Source organism: Vipera ursinii, assembly GCF_947247035.1.
Source record: "Vipera ursinii genome assembly, chromosome: 1".
In the NCBI taxonomy this organism is placed as follows: Eukaryota; Metazoa; Chordata; class Lepidosauria; order Squamata; family Viperidae; genus Vipera; species Vipera ursinii.
In genome coordinates, this window is record NC_139512.1 from 195003350 (window position 1) to 195026534 (window position 23185).

The following is a 23185-nucleotide window of genomic DNA, read 5'->3' on the forward strand; positions in this document are numbered from 1 at the left end:
GTACTGAAACAAACTGGGACGAGTTCATGATGCTTAGTGCTGGATTCAAGAGTTCCTAAATGCCACCCCAGCAAATACTCACCTAACAGGCAGCACAACTCTAGATAGTGTCTATGAAGCTGTTTCCTTTTATATATTCTTTATCCTAAGCAAAAACCAGCAATTTCCCTTCCTATGTTGAAACATCATGGAAGTACTCATAGTCCACATAGACAATATTGATATTGGAATGCGTTCTTCCTATTTAACAGTGGTCTTTCACTTCTGGTTACACTAGAACAGGGGTCTTCAAACTTGGCCCTTTTATGACTTGTGGACTTCAACTCCCAGAATTCCTCAGCCAGCAAAGCTGGCTGAGGAATTCTGGGAGTTGAAGTCCACAAGTCATAAAAGGGCCAAGTTTGAAGACCCCTGCACTAGAATGATGGAGTTTTTTTCATTTTGCTTATAAAGAGCAGTGCCCAGGTTATTGTGTGTTTGTCCTTGCCTTGCTATTTAGATAAAAAATGTTGATATTGATTACAGATCTCAGAATACAGGAGATCTAGTTCATGCTATGTTTAAAAAAAATCTCTTCAAAGAAGAGTTCACAATCTTTCAGTCAATCTCTCTGTTGGTGAATAACGTCTATAACTTCTTAAGGCATATTTGTTCCAAATATTTGTTCCAAATATTGAATTCAAATAGTTTTCTTGAAATTTCTTAGTTATTCTAGCCATTTCTTTTAAGTCAGTGAGGCAGAAGCCGCAGAACTATAGAAGGCTGGAGATCATGTAGTCCAATCCCCTGCCCATTGCAAGCATCCACTACCTCAGTATCTCTTACAGATGGACATCAGACACCCCCCCCCACCCAGCAAAAGAAGTTTGATCCATTTTCTGCACAGGAGCTCTTCAAATTGCCAACATGATACATCCTACTCTTCAGTTCTCATGTCTAAGTATATTTCAGTAGTTTCCTGTAGAACCTGGAGATTTTATTTATAATTCCAGGAGAGATAGTCGCTTAGCTCCTATACAAACCAACTATGTGCTGGAATAAGTGACACCTTGGCTTCTATCAGTTCTCATAATAACAAGGAAAAATTAATAATTAATAATCTCAAAAATATTAGATCCTTTTATGCTATTAACTAGAAATAATATTGCAATTAATTAGCGTTTCTTCCTCTTCGTTGTAAATTGAGGCTTACTATCTTTTAATTACCACTGAATGAAGCCCAGTTCCTGGTGACTGTAGGGAAGAAATGTCATCATTTTGAATTCTTCCCAGCAAATTCTATTGCAGTTCTATGATCATTCCAATGTTCTGCTTCAATATGAACATTCTGTTTATATCTTATCTTTCAGTTCTACTTCCCATAACCCTGCCAAATATAGCCATTTTTAATAGCCTAGCCTCATTTCCATCAGCAGGCGAGAAATACTGAATCTATACTTGCTGATCATCACCTCAGAGGAGCAGTCAGTCCTTTTTTTATCTGGGGTTGAATGATTGGTTCAAAATACTCTTAGGGTATTTTGCAAATCCATAACTTGAAGCCAATTGTCTTTTTCTCGATGTTCAGTTGTCACAATGCATATATTATCATTGGAAGAAACATTGCTACTATTTTGATCTTTGCTGTAATATGAAATTCTTTCCCCTCACAATCTGGTTTATGTTTTTCATTGTCTGGATATCTACCCTAAAATAAATTTCTTCTTTTCCTCTGGGTCATTGCCCATCATCACCTGTTCTTAGGCCCAATAAATAAAACTACCACCTTCACTTCTTTACTGAAAACTGTAAAATTATTAAGATGACCATGGACATTATTTTTATCTTTTTAATATTTAAAATCACCTTTGGTTTTTTTGTTTTGCCTTTTGTGTTTTCATAATGAATTCTGTGAGGTTTACTTTGCTTTCAGCTAATGGAGGGGATCATCTGCATATCTCAGATTGTTAGTGTCTTAATCTATAGTTTTGATTCTGTCTGTCATCTCTTGCAAACATGCTAATCCTTTAATAGATTTTCAGAACAAGTCCTCATCTATCAGTCCTACTAAGTAGACTAGACCATGAAATTACTCCACAGGATGGCTAAAATTACTTTTATTCACATTGGCTGTAATAATAGAATCTTGCAAGGCTGACTGTGCTGTACCTTCTTCTTATAGGTCAGTAATTAGGGAGGTGCCTGTCTGAGCCGCTTCAAAATGTTATCTGAATGTACTGGACTTTATAAAATGTTTTAGCCCCTCTGGCCTATGCAACAAAGCCTGTATTATTTCTTTCAAATTCATCTCCCTTACCTCATCTCACTTTCTGGCCAATTCTGACCCATTCTGTTTCTACAAACTCAGTCTTTTTTTCACAAAGACTCCACAGAAAAGTAATCAAATGTTCTGACACATCCATTTATATTAATACATTCTACATTCTGAACTGTTTTGCACTAATTATTGCTTGCTATAATTATTAAAGTAAAAACCAAAGTTTTCACATTCTCTTGAAGATCTCTGTTTCAACAGAACACAAAGACTGACACACTTTTTGGACTCTGGGCTACACAGTATTCTTCCATCTAATATGAGCAGCCATAGAAGTTGCCTCTTTTATCATAATAACAAAAAAACCCAGCATTTCGCTGTTGCACTACAAGCTCCACCTCTTTTGGGGGTGTGCATGACATCACAACACAAATGGGCAAGATTTCTGTTGTGGCGGCGCAACATTCCTTTTGTCAGACTGTTCCTTATTGATCCTTTCCCTTTCTTCTCCTGAAGCTCTAAATAGTTTACCAGATATTTCATCTGTACTAATGCTTTCCTATTTGACAGCTGGTCCATTGCTCTCATATTTCATTTTTTACTGGACATGGTTGTTACATATTCTCTCTATAAATATTTTTATCAATCATTATCCTGTCTGTAAAAGATTTCAGTTTAATCAATCTTCTGTGAATCTCACTGCCTCTATTAGATCTCTTCAATGGTTAACCTTAAGTAATTCCACTTTAGCTGTATATTTTACTAGGAGTTCTGTCATTTCCTGAAAACCATCCCTCATTTTCTTATCATTTCCCTCTATTTGTTGATATCTTCCTTTGTCTTTTCTTAGTGGATAAAGTTTGCTTTTGTCTTTTGTCCATTCTTGTTGCCAAATGCTTTCATCTTCCATCTTTCCTTGGCTATCGTGATAGCTTGTTTTGAAAGCTGCTTGGATCCTTTTTCCTTTGAAATTTTGGGAATATTTTTTTCTGCTTCAGTTTTCACAATGTTTCTTATCTCTTCCTGTAGCTCCCCAGGTTCTCTTTCTTATAAATTAAGTATACTGAATTTGTTCCTTACATTGATCTTATATATACCCTCCAGGTTAAATCTTGCTGACACACTTACTGCCTTTAATTTTCTAAGTTAGAGTCATACATTTAATATTGAAAATTCATATTCCTTTCCACAATCTGCACCTGAAACTGTACTGGCTGACTAGATAGGCTTTCTCCATCTTTTATTTCCTGTTACATAGTTGAATTTATTATGTCAATATTGTCTATCTGGTATTGTCTGTCTGGTGAGGCCTTGATGCTGAATATACATTTACATGCTTTCTACATTTGAATCTAGCCCATGTTACAATTTACTATACATTTCTGTGTCTTCCTCTATTTTTACTGTAGTAAAAATGTACACTTGCATAAAGCTGAATTTCATTTGATACACACTATGGTTGATATTAGGGCTGTGCAGTTCTTTGATTCAACTCCAGTAAGGTGTCTCAAAGTTCATGGAGGCACATTTTTGACCCTAGTAGCAGTTTTATCTGGTATTTTTTCAGAATTACTGAAGCTATTGAGCCCTTTTTTCACATAAAAATGTAATCTTCTGGAAAGGAGAATGGTGATTACCACAGATTAAAACCTGAGAAAATCTTATGCTGTGAAACATAATGATATTTGAGAAGCCATTCCTTGTATCAACAACCTTGATATGCAATTACTTCAAGACAAGTTAAAAGAAGCTCACACAATTATTCATTTAGAAAGAAGTACTCAATAGCATTTAGGTTACTGGTTCAAAGCTCAAATCCAGGTTCCTAGTATCAGCACCAACCAGTGTTCCAAGACACAATCAGTTCTGATGGAGTAATTTGCTGGAAATTGAAAAATTGGAATATACCTAGAAGGGTCTAATCCCAACTATTAAGTATTATTTTACTAGTCCGGTAGGCTTCATTATTTTCTATATAAGAAGAGGTTCTCCTGAGAAAAGAATGATCATCTTTAAATTATGTTCATTCTTCACATTTTGTCACAGTCATTACATTTCTCACTCCAGTTGCTTTTAATGGGTTTAGAATGTGATAGTTGAACATGGACAATTAAGGATACTTCAAACTTTGAAGTTATATTTATTATTAAGATAATTTTCTATTCACTGTCCTACGAGCTTATGGAATTTGTTCATTTTATCTGCCAAACTGGCCTCTTGTATTTATCATAAATTGTGGCTCATGCTGTAATGTATTGTTTTTATTCTTGTTTTGTTTTTATTCCTTAAATAATTATTTAATAAAATTTATATAGATATGAGTCATGCTCTGACCCATCCATTGGTCCATAGACAGCAGGAGGTGATCTTACAGTCTTCCTGCCCTAAATATAAACACCGGACAGAAACCAACCAGGAAGTCATAATTATGTCAATAAGACCAATAACTAATTTTCTGAGCCAGTGAGACTAGAGTTATATGATTCAGGAATTATGCAAGAGAGTCACTTCACTTTTACCAACAGACAGAAATCAGTACAGGTTCAATACTTAAATGTTTTCAGCAAAAGACGTTTCTGGAGTATAGTGAATCTAAGCAATTTTTTTCCATCTTGACAAATTATGTATTGTTTTGGAACACTCAACTACGTAGACCACAAAAATGGCAGTAAGAAACATAAACCAAGGTATACTGTATGTGTACTTGTGATTTCATGTGTGGCTTATTGCCTTTGGAACAGTATTTTAGTTTTAAGGATTCATATTCCCAATTAGTCAGGGATAATTCTGATTACTGCTATGCTCATAACAGTTGACTGAAGAGTCAAGTGGTGCAAACCTTGACCCAGTTTTGCTCTACTGAACCTTCTGTGTTCATGTGTGGCTTCTGTGCCTTGGAAGCAGCCTTTTAAATTATTAAGTCTATCTTCTCTATGAGTAAGAGGCAGCAGCTCTTTGAGTATGGATGGCTATATTAATTAATAGCAATTTCTTAAAATGAAGTGATAAAACTTACTTGAAGATTGGAAGTGAACTTTACATCTGGAAGAGGAAAGAAGGCAAATTCTACTCTTCCCACAGGCTATGAGAGGTGTTCTTAGTCTGTCCTGATACTTATTGTTTTATACTTAAACTTTTATTTCATTATCCTCGTTGTTCTGTACAGTAATTCTGAAAGTAGGAATGGGTTGCTTCTTTTTTTCCTTAGTTTTTTTTAATCCTGCCTTTATTATTTTATAAATAACTCAAGACAGTAAACACACCTAATATACCTTCCTTCTCGCCAGCCCACTTCTTCTGGGCTACTCGTCACCGCTTGTGCATGTTGCCCCCCTGCCTCCATTTCACTGGCAGAGGCCTTCAGGAAATGCCCCTGCAGCTGAGAATGGAGCTTCGGATTGATGCTCACAAGCTACGGATTGAATCTGTAGCACAGTTCTCGGCTGCAGAGGCATTTCTGGAAGGCCTCTGAAGGCAAATTGCAGGCCAGGGGGTGCCGCACGTATCAATCCAGAGCTCCATTCTCAGCTTTAGAGTCATTTCCTGAAAGGCCTCTGACAGCGAAATGGAGGCCAGGAGTGACGTGCGCAAGCGGTGACGAGTAGCCCAGAAGAAGTGGGTTGGCTGGGTGGGGCTGTCGGTGCCGCCACCACGAGGTAAGACCATGAAAAAGACACACACACCCACACCCAAAAATAAGACCTGGTGCCTCTTTTGGAGGCAAAAAATAATAATACTGGGTCTTGTTTTCAGGGAAATATGGTAGTTGTGTCTAGTCCACTCTGTCTTTTTATTTCTGTCATTGGTAATGCTTTTGGTTGAGAACTTTTGGTAGGAAATTTGAATTCAATTAGTTTTCTAATAATTTTTATTTACTTTTTCTCCCACCCCTTTTTTTCTCTGTTTTATATGATTACTTTCATTTAACCTTGGAGTAATGATAGTGGTGAGATTAGCATCTTGTTCAGAATTCACTAGATTTTTAAAAAAAATTCTTGAAAATTCTACAATGTGTTCAGTTCTCTACAATCTATTATTTAATAAAATAGTGAACTTTAATTTTTATAGCAGTTGCAAACTCCCTGCTATTTTATAGCTTTATATCCTATTTTTTTCTTTTTCTTCTTTTTGTAGTTATTAATTCTGGTTTTTTTTTAAAAAAAAATATTGTTTCAAATGTTTCTCTGAGATTTCCCTCTTTTCCTTCAGATTTGGTACCCCATATTCAATCATGCTAGATCTTTAGATTGTGGTAATTGGAAATTTCTCTTGTTTTGCTAAAATGGGTATACGGTATATAAGATTTGCATTTAGAGGAGAAGAATATCTGCTTTGGTGCAGTGTGGGACTAAGGTTTTCTGAAACATCTACATTTCAGCAAGCATATGAATGAAACATTACATTTCAGTTGGATGAAAATTAAATTTGAATTTGACACATTGTCTCACAGCTTAGCAAATAGCACATTCAAAAGAAGTGCTTTCTACATGTTCCAGCTACTGCAAAGCACCTTTTTCAGAGGTTTTGCAGAACACTAACAGATAGCATTTATATATAGTAGTGCTGGTAAATACTGTGCATGTACAGATAGTTCTCGACTTCCTACCACAATTGAACCCAAAATTTCTGTTGTTAAGTGACACATTTGTTAAGTAAATTTTGCCCCATTTTACAGCCTTTCGTCTCTCAGTTGTTAAGTGAATCACTGCAGTTGGTAAGTTAGTAACACAGTTGTTAAGTGAATTTGGCTTCCCCATTGATTTTGCTTGTCAGAAGGTCGCAAAGGGGATCACATGACCCCAGGACACTGCAACCTTCATAAATATGAACCAGTTGCCAAGCATCTGAATTTTGGTCACATGATCATGGGGATGCTGGAAAGGTTGTAACTATGAAAAACGGTCATAAGTCACTTTTTTCAGTGCCGTTGTAACTTTGAACCATCACTAAATGAATTATTGTAAGTTGAGAACTGCCTGTAATATAATTTAAATAAAGCATATGTTTTTTTTTCTCTCAACCAATTGTTACATTTCACTAACTTTTTTCTGTCTGTGCTGTTGATTAATGCGCTCAACTAACTCTAAAATGCTAATGTTTTCATTGAATTGATGCACGTACAAGACAAAAATTCACTAACCTTATTACGGCATGTTCTTACAGATGAGGATCGGAGTGATAACATTGTGATAGTTTCTAATGAGGAGATTCCTGAATACATTATTTCTAGTGGTGAAGATCAACATACTAACTTAGAAAATGAGCTTGATTCCAATGGTAATTCAACTACACGGCTAATTCACCTTTCCATGACTAACTTTAACTTTAACTGTCAGTACCATGTAATTTGTTAGCTTGGCATTATTTTTGCTTGGATTCTTTTGATTTTCATCAAAGCCTTCTCAGACATTTTTAACAGCGTTACAATTAACTATCAATTAAGGATTGATTTTTCTTTATTTTTGAAATACAGTTGTTAATTATCAGTACTGAATGTAAATTTAATGGGAATCAGCAAACAGTTCTTGATAGACTAGTTTTGGTTGTTATTACCAAAAGCCTATAAATGTTTTGTGAATTTCAAGTAAAAACAATTAGACTTGAAGGCTATCTTAGCAGTTCTTTGCATATTTATTTGGAATTACTATATGTCTCACTGGATTTTGAGTATTGATTTCAACAAGATAGTTGTGTCATAAAACATGGATCCAGGAATTTGATTATTGGAAGAAAAATGAGGAAAGGTGGACAGAAAAATGACAAATGAAATGTACAAAGTGTGCAATAAGGGTGCAGTTACAAAATTCCTATGATCATAGCAATGTTTTTGTCCCAGTCAAGTATATTCATGTTAACAGCAGCAAATACAAGTTCAAATCTTACTGCCAATTGTAAACAAATATAATCCTTTCTAGCATTTCAAAAATACTGTTAGAAAGGTACTGATGCAAATAATTTAAATTGAGGCAGATCATAATCTAAAACTATAAACTTGAAGCCAATTGCAGTGAAAAGGAAGACTCTTAAGTAATGAGCTCCAAAGTGACCATGATTGGAGAAAAAAATGAATGAATCGTAAATAACATATATGCTGCCTTTCTTTTGACTTTCCACATTCTGCTATGGCCTGATTATGGGATGGCAGTTAGTTTGTTTTTGTTTGCTTTTGTTTGTTTTTCTGTTTGGATTTTTGTGGAGTTTTTAGTTCTGCCTTCCTTTTTCCTTATTATACCTTGTTTTCTTTTTTTTTAATTTGTAACCTACTTAGAATCACTCTGGAATCAGGCAGCCTCTGAACTGAAATAATAAGCAAACAAACAAACATTGTCACTCACTAATAACTCTGAAAGTAAATCTCTCTGAAAGTAATAATGGGAATCTATTTTAAAACTTCTTCAAGTTGAATCTACAAGAGACAGGTTTTCCTTCTGGGCTACAAAGTGCATTACAATATCATATGAGCTCCTAACATATAGGGACCTTCTGTAATGTTGGTCTTTTCTTTATTCTTTATTTTTGGCAATAATATTCAATATACATTTTCCCCTTTCTAAGCAGTATTCACTGCAATTTTGTCTGAAAACAGGTTCGTCTGCATTCAGATTATAGTGGAAGAAACAATTTCTTGAAGGGAAAACCTTTTAGCAATTAACAAGTACAGCTTAGCAAAGAAAGAGAGACAGGTAGCATTGAATATTGGGTTTTTTGTTTTTTTCTGGATTTCTGTCAGACTATTGAGTTTGCTGTAAACCAGAACTTGATATTTAATTTTTCTAGAATATTTCCAGTAAAAAGCCAGGTACTGAGTTCCTCACAAAGGGCTTCTTTTGCTGGATGGAGGCTGGGAGGGATGTTCAAGAATTCAGGAAATTTGTGACAGAAGTTATAAGTTCTTTCCTTAGAATCATCTTCATGTCCTTCCATTTGTTTTTGTAAAGTGAAGACGTTTTCTTTTATTTCATTGATATCTGGCCTTTTAGCATATTCAGAGCGTTTTTATCATAATTCTTAGAACTCTTAATAGCAGAAGAAAAGTTGAAGCTCATTCAGTTTGGTTGCCTAAAGGCCACGTAAAGAGTTCAGTTATGGCAAGATTTAAACTGGAAACATTCAGATTCACTTAACACAGTAGTTCCTATTTCTCACCTCTTAAAATCATTTAATATATGAGTAGTAATTTCGTTAAGGGAAGGTCTTCAATGAAGGATCTCAGTCTTTTCTATTTCTATAATAAGGAGCATATTTTGCTGTTTGAACTTTGAATGTTACAATGATATAACTAGGCAGGATATCAAGGGAGCTGTAATCAGATCCTCACTTTCTGAAAGCTAGGCGATTGGATTATGGCTGCAGCACTGGAGGGGGAGGAAGACGTTGGATAAGCAACTCAAGTTGAAAGGATTCACACACATATCCTCAGTGCCATGGTTTTAATCTGATTTTCCTCTCCCTAGTCCACTGCAGCTGCTATTAAAAGTGTTAGAAATGGCAGGAGAAATGATCAAGATCTTCCAGCATTATATCTTCTTTGGTTCACACTGACCTACCTTACTATAACCTACAGTATATAATGAGAGCTGTTATTCTCACTTTTGCATATAGTGTTAATGGATAAATGAATATAGCTATTACCTATATAGTTAGAAGGCTGAGTTCAAACTCTGGATCAAGCAGACCCTGACAAACCATTTCACCCATAGTTTCTGACCTGTCAAGTAAAAATGAAGTCACACCGGTCAAGGACTAATGAGATAAGACTATTAAAATATTTTGTCCATTGGAAGTTCTATAAATGGCCTTCAGCCATTATTCTAGCTGAAAAATTATATATAAATCTATAAATAAGTTCAGTTATGGCAAGATTTAAACTGGAAACATTCAGATTCACTTAACACAGTAGTCCCTATTTCTCACCTCTTAAAATCATTCAATATATGAGTAGTAATTTTGTTAAGGGAAGGTCTTCAGTTTCCTTATTTATAATGTTTCATTTGAAAAAACATGGAGTTTGTTCAGTATACATTCTTCATATAATAGTAGACTGTAGCGTTTTTCCCCATACAGGCTGGAGAATTGTGGGAATTGAAGTCCACTCATCTTAAACTTGCCAAGGTTGAGAAATACTGCTATACTGTACATAAATAGGAGGGTTTGTCTCTCACTAATTCCAACATGGCAAGGCTGAAATTGATTGTAATTACTACACTTTGCCAATAATTAAGCAATATTTCTATAAGCAATATGACTGAAGCTGCCATCTTCCTTAAATAATCGATCAGGACAACCTTCTTGAGTTCTGTGCTCTTCAGAAATGCTGGACTACAGTTCCCATCATTTCCAATGAAAATGTCAGTCTGGAGGGCACCAGGATACAGAAAAATAGTTTAGAGTGAGAACAGTACTATGAATAAACAGGTAGCATAATATTTTCAACTTCCAAGGCAAACTGGAGAGGACAAGGACATGCCAAGATACATTTCTAAATTTTATAACATAAATTAGAGATTTTTGTTATGCTACAACTGTTCTCTGAGTAATATTTAGAAAAGGTTATGTCCTTTAGTGTTGGATGCCTTCATGCAAGTGGCTGTTTCATTTTTCAGGTCACCAAAATAATGAATATATACATGGATCAAATTTTTATGCCAGTTAGGTTATTTCTTAAATAACTTATCAATATGTGCTTCTGAAATATGATTTGTCCAAGTTCTGAGTTCTGCAGAAATTAATTGAAAGAAAATGTATTTGGAATTAATGTTTAAATATAAAATAAAAAATATAGATTATAGAAGTGCATATTCTTGGAAAAAGAGTTTACCAGCCATATTGATAAAATTAATTAGACTTCTTTGGCCCTAAATAATTTTACTTCTAAATAAATTCAGAGAAAATCAGTTGGATTTCATTTATCTAAATATATTAATTATTGACCATAACACACCATGAGCCTTAAAATAACTGAGTTGCAAAGGAATGAAGGCAGGGAAAACCCCACAAAGAATCCATTTTTAAAATGTATTGTTAGCAATCAGTTTTTCTTTTTAACCACCTCCACAATACATTTGCTGCAGCTTCTTTTTAAGTTCTCAGTTCTGTGTTTCATTTCCATATCAATTGCAATTTAAAGATTACAACAAGAGCAATGCAAATACTTTTTTAAAATAGATGCATTATTATAGTAACTGCATTTAAATGCATCTCTCTCTCTCTCTCTCTCTCTCTCTCTCTCTCTCTCTCTCTCTCTCTCTCTCTCTCTCTCTCTCTCTCTCTCTTGCTGTCTGCATTGTGCTGTGGTCTTCATATATGTAGCTGAGCAGAACAGCAAGTTGGTGGATTTGAAGCTGAAGAAACTCCTAGACGCTCAGCCACAGGTGGCAAATTCACTTACCAGCACAGCTCCAAAACCAGTTTCTGATAACACTGAGCCAATGTTTACGGTAAGTTTAACAAAAAAAAATCCTTTCCCCATAATATCCCATTTTGGATTCTGATTTGCATTTAATAGTGAAGAATCACCATTTTTTTATAAGTTCTTCAAAGTTTGCAATACTGTAAAACCACTTTTTGTAGCCACATAAAGAGATTTGAATTATATTTTGCCTATGTGTTGACAGATATTTCTCTGATAATTGCACTTTGTTCTTGTAACTAGTAATGGCTTCATTTGGCTATTATGCTATGAAATAATATACTTTGGCAATATTTTATTTCAATTAAAATTCATTGTACTGGCTGTATAAAAAGTACTGAAATATATATTACTTGGCTAACTCAAAGTTAGCAATATTAAGCTGGCGGAGTTTTGTAATATTAACTTGGCCTAAATAAAGTTATTACCCTTGAAAACTTATTATTTCAACTTTAAAGTTGCTTATTTTATCCTCTTCCTTAAGCTAATTCATTAATGTGGGGTGGAGCTCTTTTGGGGCCTCTTTTAAGTAACTTTAAGAATTACGCTTTCTTCTTGCTTTAGTTGACATCTTTAATTAAATTTTCGCATAAATGATTTTAGCATGTTGATTGGAGAAACTGCATTTGTGTCTTGGGTAGTTGAGCCATTCTGCCGTATTATTTGTCAGTGGCAGGAAATTCTCTCGATATACATAGGCTTTGATAGATTTGTTGGTGCATCTACTCAGCTTATTGTCTTCATTAGTCGTAGCTATTACTCCTTAGGGAAAAGATTTGGATGGCAGAGTGTACAGTCCACTTGTATAACTTTTCACCCACCTGCAGACTGGGGGTGTACGCCCTGCTGAGTGAAAGGATTTCCTTCCCCAGATACAGAGATGCTTTGAAGTCTCAAAACAATGACTTTCATTGCTTTACACTGTCGGTTCCGATAAATTGGTGATGAAAGTGTGCAGGAGCAGCAGCAGCAGAGGGCTTTCAGCCTCTATCTTTGAACAAAGAGAAGCTTGGATCAAGTCTGATTTTTTGCGTTCAATTTAGCTTTCTGCAGTGGATTTAATGCAAAATGAAGCTGGCCTTGGAATAATACAATGGATTGAAAAGGCTAACTGAATTAGTGGGCTTAGAGGAATACATTTGTAAAGTGGCAGAAGTCCGCAGTCATAAAAAGGCTTCTTAAAATGGGATTTACTGGCTAATCGCACTGATATTTTAACATGTTGCCAGGCCTAAAAAATTAGCCATGTTTGTTTATTTTGGTAAAGACTTGCATTTCGACTGTCAGATGGCTATTGTATGAAGAGCTTGAAGAGATCCTTTTCTTAGAAGAACGAAATCATAGCATCTGGATTGTTGAAAAATAATTTCTAGAATGAGGGATGCTTTTAAGAAATTAGCTCCATAAAGGGCTGATTAGTTTCCTCTATTAGGACAATTTCATTCAGTTAAGATGGCACACACACACACACACCAGCACAATAGTTTTTATTCTAATTTCACACATTTGTATGAAGGAGAGGATCTGTCATTTCTGTTCATTCCCCCCCCTTTTTTTTTTTTAGTAAGTGCAACAAAAAGTATAGCTGGATTCGAACACTTTATTTAATGCTGCATGAAAAAAAAGTCCATCTGTTCTCTTAGAGCTTTCAGCATTGACTTGGATTTATGTTTCTAATAAAACGCAGTTTACACATTTATAAATAGGCATTCTGTGTTTGTGGAAAAGGATAAACTGTTACCTTCCCTGGAGGATTCTGTATCCCAGGCCTCCTCGAGGCTAGAGAATAGGCCATTGGAGAACTCCCTCATTACCGATTGTCTCAATGCAGAGGAAGGGCAAAGTCTTGGTAGCTTTTGATAACCAGTTTCAGCATTCAGCAGGCTTAGCTATTAGTCATGCATCTTAGCCTTTCCCTATTTACTTTCAAAACACTTAATAAAAATAATAATAGATTAGGTATAAAATGAAATATTTGTTTAGTACACAGCATCTCGGTATCTGCAGTTTCCACACACGGCGGTGGTTTAGTCTTCTGGGATATTTCACATTGATAGACCCATTTGAATGTATTACCATAGGAAGCTCTGGAAAATGGTAATTTTAGTTTCCGGAGCTGTCAAAGGTTTTATTTATAAATCTGGATTCATAAAGTTGTAACTAATGAAACATAGTTCACTGGGACTATAACCTTACTTTTTATTTGTCATCAAGCATTAGTGACTCATCTCAGTGGACATAACATTAGAAATGATTCTTCATGTTATACAGGAAGTATATGTGGCTCCATTCAGAAAGACACAATATTTTACTGGGGCAAATCATGTGTGCAAAAGACTAGAGGCAGTATGCAAATTAAACAGGATAGGATGTTTAAAAATATACATACTGTTCTAGGAATCCTAATATATACACGGTGCTCTGGGTATCCAGTTGGCAAATGGTAATCTTCTGAGTCCAGCTTTGCCTCAAGTCACAGTGGATGTTGCTAACAGATCTTAGCAGACAACCCCAGCTGAAGTGCTGCTGCCAGATTAATAACCAAAGGATTTTATTTTGCCAAAACCTCTTTTTTTGGGGGGGGGAAGGGTTGTTTCCAGACATTTTTGGCTCATAGTAAAATTGCTATCTGACACAAGCATCTGAGTAGTGCGGTTTTCTCTCCATAACACTCTTCTCCTGAAATACACCTTTCCAATTATCCTCTTTGCATTTATAAACAATAGAATGTGATGCTCAAGTTTTGTTTTTGGTTTTTTTTTCTGGCAGAATGAGATAGAGGAACATGTTGAGCGATTACAAAGAGCAGCTGAACGTTTTAGAAGTCCTGTTGTTTTCAGCAAGGATTCAACAGTCAGAAAAACGCAGCTTCAGTCATTCAGTCAATACGTTGAAAACAGACCAGGTAGGCAGAAATACTCATTTAAAATATTCTCCTCCATTCCCAACCATATGACTTAATAATGTTTAACAATAAATAATAATGTGAGCCCACTTTTCAGTACACAGATATCAAGTATTGAAATAATTTTTCATGTCTTTTTTTTTTAAAAGAGATGAAAAGGCAGAGATCAATACAGGAAGATATAAAGAGAGGAAATGAGGAGAAGGCAACGATAACCGAAACTCAGAGGAAGCCATCAGAAGATGAAGTGCTTAATGTATATTAATTTTTTATCTGGTTTCACGATTGCTGATAATTCTCAACTGTATGTGGAAATAGTGCCTTTATTTGTTAAAATGAGATGTTAGGTTTTCTTAGATGTCAATCTCCATTGCATTCAAAGCAGAGTGAGAGGGCTGTGCTGTTGAATTAGTCTGCAGCGTGGTGATAATTGTCAGATAAAAAAATGAATTTTTCAGAGTTCCGCAGCTCCAGCTTCCTTGAGACATTTCCATCAGGGCACTTCCCATAAAGAGATTCCAGTATTGATCGACCGGGAGGATTTTAATTATTACAATAGCAGATACTGCAGCGCTGCAGTTAGAGGGAAAAGTCACATGAGACCTGCTAGAATTTCTCAGCCAACCCATTTTGTTGGCTTGGGTTAATGGGTGTTCAACCTTTCCATTATCCAGATCAGCCGTGAATTACTAGCTGAATGATGTTTGCATTAATATAATATATATGGTAATTTCTTCACTTAATTAACGGGGAGGTTCAGCTCAGTAGGGGTATGGGCTGATCATGTGTAAAATTGATTTGTGAGGGAAATATTTGATAGACCGCAGGGAAAAAACTGCTTTTGATGGACAGCTATAGGACAGAAGCAAGAGGAACAAGTTTGACCTGAATATGTTTTTTTATTTCTAGGGTTTTTTTTCCTTTTCTTTTTATTTTGACTAGAGGTACAACATAATTTTCTGCAATGGTCAATTATTGCTTTCTGTTGTTTTCCAAGTCAGTAGAGTGTTTTTGCTCTCTCAGATGAAACTCAGCTTCATCTAAAGAATATGTTTCCTAATCCTTACACTGAGTTGCCTACACATCTTAGTATTTTCCTGCTGATATTTTTTTTTCCTTTTTCTTTTAGAACAGTTGGGCTTTAATAGAGTTGAAGAGATCTTGCTTAGCAAGTTCATAATATATATGCAAATTGTGGATATGAACTCTTAGAAAGTTTCACCCTGACACAGCATTCTTTTTAATCTAATAATATTCTGCACAGTCCTGAGAGCTGGCAATGGCAGAGCTTTGTATTCTTTTCAGCAAATCAAAGAGGATGGCATGCAGTTGCTTTTCATTGATATTCCTCCTCCCATAGTTGTTTTTCGTTTCATACATGCAGTGTTTTGTATATTTGCATGCAGTAACCAAGTTTGGTTGAGATAATTAAAACAAACTTACTTTAGATTTTTTTTTCCCCATGATTGTGGGGAGAAACAATAAATTTGCATGCATGCCTGACATCAAAACTTCTATGCAATTTGTTAGTTGGGAGAAATATACCGCTAAATGAACTTTCCCCTGTTTTTCAGTTTTAGTACTATTTTTCTGTATTGACCCATTAAGCTCACCAATATCGAGATTGGTGAGATTAATTCAGCATTTCAACCATTCTAGCAACAAGTTAGGGAATAGGAGAGAAACAATCATATCTGTTAGGATTAGGTTTCGTATGAAAAGATTATTGTTCTATATACTTTTCTTTGGAAAGATAAAATATTTGTAAAGGAAAATAAGTTTTAGTGTGCATCTATGAGTCTTAATTAGGTTCTTGAAAGAGGCTTAGGGTGATTCCAAAATTTCAGCAAAGGGAAGGATGTTTCTCTCTCATTGGCAGAGCAAAAGCTGAAATAATATAATATAATGTAATGTCATTATAAATAAATATATATATTGCCATTAATTAAAATTATTTTGAGCTCCATGATTTTTGAGCTCCTTTCCATTTATATGCTGCGTGTGTTAGACGAAGTGTAATGAAATATTTTTTCATATTTGTATTACAACTCTAATTCACTGTTCTGAGAAAGACATTTCTTCTTCTCAGAGATAACATAAACATTTTGTTTCTAAATAACGTCTTATTAGAAGTTGGAGGATACTAAAACCAGAATATCTTTATAAATTAGTCTTATAAAATTGCATGGAAGTCATCTTTTCTTTCATGGAGAAGGTGTTTTCTGAGTTAAAGTGAACTAAAAATTTCAATTTGTATTTCAGCCATCTGAAGATCATTTAGCTGAAAAAGGTTTTTAAATCCTAATTAAAATTTTAAAAGACCATGAGAAAGTTTGGAACTATAAAAACTAACATTCATTGAATAACAATTTAAAGCGAACACTGCTCATAATAAAGTTTGGCACATAGGTGGCATGTATGTGATTCGTGTTTTGGTAGGGAGCATGATATTTAAGTAAGTGTCTTACTAAGTGTTATGGAGGAAAAAAAATGGAACTTAACAAGTGATGTAGTTTCTTGTTGTTTGTTCTTTTTAACAGAAAGGGTTCAAAGACACCAGTCAGTATGTTGTAGGAGAATTGGCAGCACTAGAGAATGAGCAAAAGCAAATTGACACCCGTGCCGCGCTGGTGGAGAAGCGCCTTCGCTATCTCATGGACACAGGTACGGTGCCCAATTACACTGTAAACAGTTTTGGCAAATTGAGCGTTCACAAACTCTTATAGAGTTTTGGAAGTGTGAATCTTTGAAGCTTGAATGTTCAGCAAAACTGCCTTGAAAATAAAAAGGCTGCGATTTGCAGCCACCACTCTGGGCCCTGGTGATAAGAGTGCCTTCATGGGAAGTGATAACTTGCCCTGATACTGTGTGAGCCAGCACTATTGAACAGTGTGCTCATCCATGCAGAGTTGGAATACACATCTGTGCCTCATTGATATGCCACTGCTAAAAGAGAGAGAGAGATCTTCACTGTTCTACTGATTTGCCGGGGGGGGGGCGTGTGGGGGGGAATGATTTGGCCAGCTAAAGCCGTGTACCACATGAAACAGAGCACAGTACATAGGGGGAAGGCTCCGCTGACTAGATCACTGAAATTTGAGAATACTATCTGGTTACTGATGCTCCACCGTTTTTCCCCCCAGATTGTTTTTTTTTTAAGTGTGTAATACTTTGTGTTAACTGGTACATAAAAAAAGGGATTGAAAGATATAGTTGGAAGTTTGTGAACTATACTGCTGTGGCAAAATCCATGCCATAATAAACACTAGAAGACTATAATAATAGAGATTGCTTTTGCAGATGATGTATTGTAAGGGAGAGATTTGCCAATATCACATACATCAAAACAAATGCAGGCCTCATAATGAAAACTTAAGTAATCCATGGTGGAAGGAAATTTGTTTCACACTACATGTATCTGTAAAGCTAATATACCTCCAGGCTAATGTTGCCACAATCTTAAAAAGCTGACTATACACAGGAAGCCTGTAAATTATTGAAGTTAACTAAAATTCTAGGCAGATGCTGTTATTAATTTACACTGTGTAAAGGTTCAAGGCATTGTGTCAAGTATGTTAAATCCAATATAATGATGAGATAAAAAAGCAACACTTGCCTACTAAAGTATGCATTTTTTATTTTCAGTCACTATCTACCCAAAGTCCCTTTTCTTCTAATTGATTTAATATTAAAAGGAATAAACTTTTTCAGGTATACTAGAAATATAAACTATATGTACAAGATCATCTTTTCTGGTAATACTAGTCTAAAAAACTTGCAGTAAAACTTATTCTTTACTACTGTTTTCCTAACATTTCCTATTTATTCAGTAATTTTTTTAAAAAAATGACTTTGGTTTGCAACCTTCATTTACTGAAATATAAAATTAAAATAGCAAGGTTAATGCTTTTTGCTCTATATAGAAAAACTCATGTTCCTCTCCTTTAAATTCATAAACATTGATTTTAGAACTTATGAGAAATGCTGATTTAGAAGGTGAATGTGATCTGATGATTAAATACTGCTGTAACATGTACTTAACCTGATAAATGGATGGATATTTTTAACGTCAGTGAAAAAATGTCGTTCAAACACTTCAAGTGTAACTGGGATTTCTTTTGAGTTGTTGAAAATTAATCCATCTGAGAGAAGATTGCATGCCCCATCTCCTTTTTCTGTCCCTATTTTGTCTTCATTTGGACTCTCTCACTCCCAGCTGTTACTTATTCAAAAAGCTACTAATACAATTGGATATGTATTGGTGGTAACACTGATATTTGAGTGTGGGGAAAATCACTTTTCTACAGCTTCTTTTGAAATATTTTTCCTCTCTGGTTTATTCACTCAGGTGTGCATATACTTCTGTGTTGTTGTCTTGCCTAAATGTAATTCTTTGCCCACCAGATCTTATTCTGTTTTCTTTCCCTGTGATTATTTTACTGCTGCCAACTGCTCTGCGTTCACGGAATCAATCAAATGCCAGTTATCTTCTAGGTTGGGTTTTAAATTATCAACTTCAAGCTGTTTTTGTGACATTGTTTTCTGTGTTCTTTGTGACAAAAACTTTTGTGGTAAATCTTCTTTTACACATTTCCTGGAGCACTCCAGCGCTTCATGGCACCTTTTTGCCAGCAGTGCAAATGGTTCTGAATATATCAACTAAACAGTATCCTACTTAGTGGTATTTCTTTAAAAAAAACACCAGAGGTAGACAAAGTCAGTAATAGGAGATGTGACTGCAGGATGTTACTATCCTTCAAGCAAATAGGAATTTTCAACCCAGGGGGTTAACTGGACCAGTTTGAAAGATACGACTGAAAAATGAACTGATAGAGCAGATTAAGCAGAATATTTATTTATTTATTTATTTATTTATTTATGGCAGGGGTGTCAAACTCAATTTCATTGAGGGCCGCATCAGCATTGCGGTTGCCCTCAAGGGGACAGGTGGGTATGGCCAGGATGGGCGTGGCTGGAGTGCGTATGGCCTACTGGGTAGGTGTGGCCAGCTCTACATCGTTCACATCAAGGGTGCCTATGGGTGCCTGGGCAGGAGTGGGACAGATCTGAGGGTCTCTGGCAGAAGGAGGGTCTCTGGGCCAGGGCCAAGGCAGTGGGGGCCATTCCCTCTCTGTTTCCAGGATGGCTTCGCGGGCCACATGAAACCACTTTGCGGGCCGAATCCGGCCCCCGGGCCTTGTGTTTGACATGTCTGATTTATGGGATTTATATCCCGCCCTATCTCCCGAAGGACTCAGGGCGGCTAACAACAAAACACATAATAAGTACACAAATTAAGATAAAAATAAAATTAAAATCATCTGTGCAATAAATTAAAATTAAAAACTAAAAATAAATTAAAAATATGCTCAATCTACCTGCCCCAGTCAGTTTGCTTAATGAATTCTAGAAGGTTGCTCAGTAGGATTTTGGGAGGATACATTGTATATTACCATCCTTAAGTACTCTCTGAACCTTGAGATAGCATGATCCCAGAATCCTGAGAACACATGAACTCAACCCTTTTTCAACCTCTCTCCTTGATCTTGTCAAATAACATTAGTCAGTTAGACCTTTGGGCATCTCTTTTTAAAATTAATTTGAGTGCCTCAAAAATATTTCTAAACAATACCATCAGTCCTAAAAATGTAAGAGTGATGATAATTCTTGTTTGCAGAGTGCACAAGGGAAAAGCAGATAGAACCATGGTGGCGAACCTATGGAACGTGTGCCACAGGTGGCCTGCAGAGCCCTCTTTGTGGGCACACCTGCCGTTGCCCCAGTCCTAGGCCTTCAGCTGGGTTTTATAAAGCCTTTTTGCTTTAGGCCTCCACCGCTATGTGCAAAAAAAAAAGGTTCAATCAATCAATTTCAACCTCTTATGGGGAAAAAAAAGATCTTGCAAAGTTGGAATTGATTGATTGAACTTTTTAGTCCCACCCAGTCTGCCATTACCACTGCAGCCACGCCCACCCAATGGGCCATGCCCACCCAATTGGCCACACCCACTCAATGGGCCACACCCACCCGGCACCCAACGATTCATAAGTGGGTTTTGGGTTGCAGTTTGGGCACTCGGTCTCTAAAAGGTTTGCCATCACCAAGATAGAACATAGAATAACAGGGACCTTGGAGGTATTCTAGTCCAACCCCCTGCTATACCATTCCTAACAAATGGCTGTCCAATCTCCTCTTGAAACCCTCCAGTGATGGAACACCCAGAACTTCTGAAGGCAAGCCATTCCACTGAATAATTGTTCTCGCTGTCAAGAAATTTCGTCCTAGTTCTAGGTTGGATCTCTCTTTGATGATCTTCCACCCATTACTTCTTGTCCTGCCCCCTGGTGCTTCAAGTTGACCCCTCTTCTCTGTGGCAGCCAGTTATGTATTGGAAGAAAGCTATCATGTGATTACTCTTCACTTCAATAGGCTATACATACATAATTCCCTCAACCATTCCTCGGATGGTTTAGCTTCTAGACCTCTTACCATCTTTGTTGCTCTTTTCTGCACTCTTTCTACGGCCTCGGCATCTTTTTTTTATCGTGGTGACCAGAACTGGATGCAGTATCCCAAGTATGGTCTCACCAGTGCAATATAAAGTGGTACTATCACTTCGCTAACCCTCTGTTGATGCAACCTAGGACTGCATTAGCTTTTTTGGCAGCTGCTACACAGTGCTGACTCATAGTTAAGTGGTGGTCCACTAGAACACTTAGATCCCTTTCACAGTTACTACTGTTGAGCTAGGTACTGCCTATCCTATACCTGTGCATTTGATTTTTCCTGCTTGAGTGCAGGACCTTACTTTTTCACCACTGAACTGCATCTTGTTGTATAGGGACCAGTGCTCAAGTCCGTCAAGATCTTTTTGAATATGTAGGCAATTCCCCCAGCTTGGTTTCATCTGCAAATTTCCCTTCTATCCTCTCATCTAAATCATTTATGAAGAATACTGGGTTTAAGACAGAACCTTGAGGGCAATGCATGCTTCCCTTCATATAGATGCAGCTCCATTGAGAACTACCCACTGAGTACGGTTGGTCTGCCAATTGGGAATCAATATGGTGATGATGCTGTCTGTCTCACATTTTTCTTCTATCTTATTAAGAAATAGGCTATGGTCTACTTTGTCAAATATCTTACTGAAGTCTAAATGAACTATGTCCACAGCATTTCCCCAATCCACTAATTTAGTCAAAGAAACAATAAGGTTTGTCCAGCAAGATCTATTTTTAACAAACCCATGTTGGCTTTTAGTAACCACTTTACTTGTTTCTAGTGCTTGCAAATTAGCTGCTTGATTATCTTTTTTAGGATTTTCCCAGGTATTGATTTTGGGCTGATTGGTCTGTAATTTCCTGGATCCATTTTTGAAGATGGATTAGCTCTTTTCTAATCTTCTGGCAGTTCTCCAGTGCTCCAGGAGCTTTGCAAGAGATGGTCTGCATATTCTCAATATGACAGTCAAGCATAAAGGCACATCTTACCTCACCTGGACCTATTTTTTCTAACAATTTTTCATTATTCAGTTAAGGGGTTTTTTACTGTGGTTTTTAACTAGATCTAACAGTAAGAAATTTCTGATCCTTTTTCTTTAAGGTTTATAAGAGACATCAAGCTGTGATCTCTATTTTTTCCCATGCAATGGTCATTAACATAGTTTGAAAGTCATGTTCTTTGAATAATTCGTATATACCCTATCTCTCCAGTACAGCATGTTTTTCATGATGTATGATTTCTGTCAGATCTATAATATATATTTTTCCCTTTATGATATCTATTGTGAACCATAACAAGATTTTTTTTGGTTTATTAGGTCTTCCATTTCGTTATTCTGATGTTCCCATGTTTCTCATTGGGACAACAAAGAATTCTATGTCCATAGCATCCAAAGCAATCACAGTCCAAAGACAACAGAATCTATAAGTTTATTGGTCACATATTCTGGCCAATATCTTTTGTTCTTTCTACTTTTATCTGTTCTGTTTTAGTTTTATCTAACAAAGGGACATTCCAAATTAAAGTTTCATGAAATATCTGTTTTAGCCAATTCTCATTTATTCTGCAGAAAACTCTCCTAGCTCCATTTCCATGTTGAAACCCAACAGTTTGTGATAGGAGACTAAAACATTAACTTCTTTTTTTTAAAGGCAATACTTTAAATATTTCTTGACTTAATTAGGTAGTTTAAGACCAACCTGGAGCGGTTTTAGACAAGCAAGTCAGTTCAGGGGCTCTCTGTGCCGAGGTTTTGCTGTACACTTATTGCTATAATGCATGCAAACAGCCCCACACATGCATCTCTATGGTATACATGGGATTGCTTCCTTCATTATAGAGAATGTAAAATATGGGTCATAAAAGTGATCCAGCTCACAAAATACATTTCTCAAATCTTTACTCTAAAATATTAAACTATTTAATGGATTTCCTGTTCAGACTTGTTGACCAGTAATGTTTTGAAATGTGTTGAAGGTGCCTTAATTCCATAAGTCTAATTTATATATGTCTGATGATTGAATCCAAGCCTTGTCAATCCCTGTGGCATGTATTGTTCCTAAGGCTGACCTGGCCTGGCCTGCATAATAAGCTTGGTGTGGCAATCACAAATTAT

The 23185-nt window shown here is 36.1% G+C and overlaps 1 protein-coding gene across 8 annotated transcripts in view; it reads left to right on the forward strand.

Moving 5' to 3' along the window:
* The window catches only part of EHBP1 (EH domain binding protein 1), a 295160-nt gene that overhangs the window by 217608 nt on the left and 54367 nt on the right, over window positions 1-23185 (forward strand). For 4 of the 8 annotated variants that reach the window (XM_083369525.1, XM_083369527.1, XM_083369528.1 and 1 more), the window contains 5 exons: window positions 7418-7531; window positions 11564-11691; window positions 14433-14568; window positions 14718-14824; window positions 17109-17232. In XM_083369525.1, coding sequence (XP_083225651.1) covers window positions 7418-7531; window positions 11564-11691; window positions 14433-14568; window positions 14718-14824; window positions 17109-17232 — 609 coding nt within the window. The remainder of the gene's footprint in view (window positions 1-7417; window positions 7532-11563; window positions 11692-14432; window positions 14569-14717; window positions 14825-17108; window positions 17233-23185) is intronic. The other 4 variants (XM_083369529.1, XM_083369530.1, XM_083369531.1 and 1 more) reach the window with 1 other exon arrangement.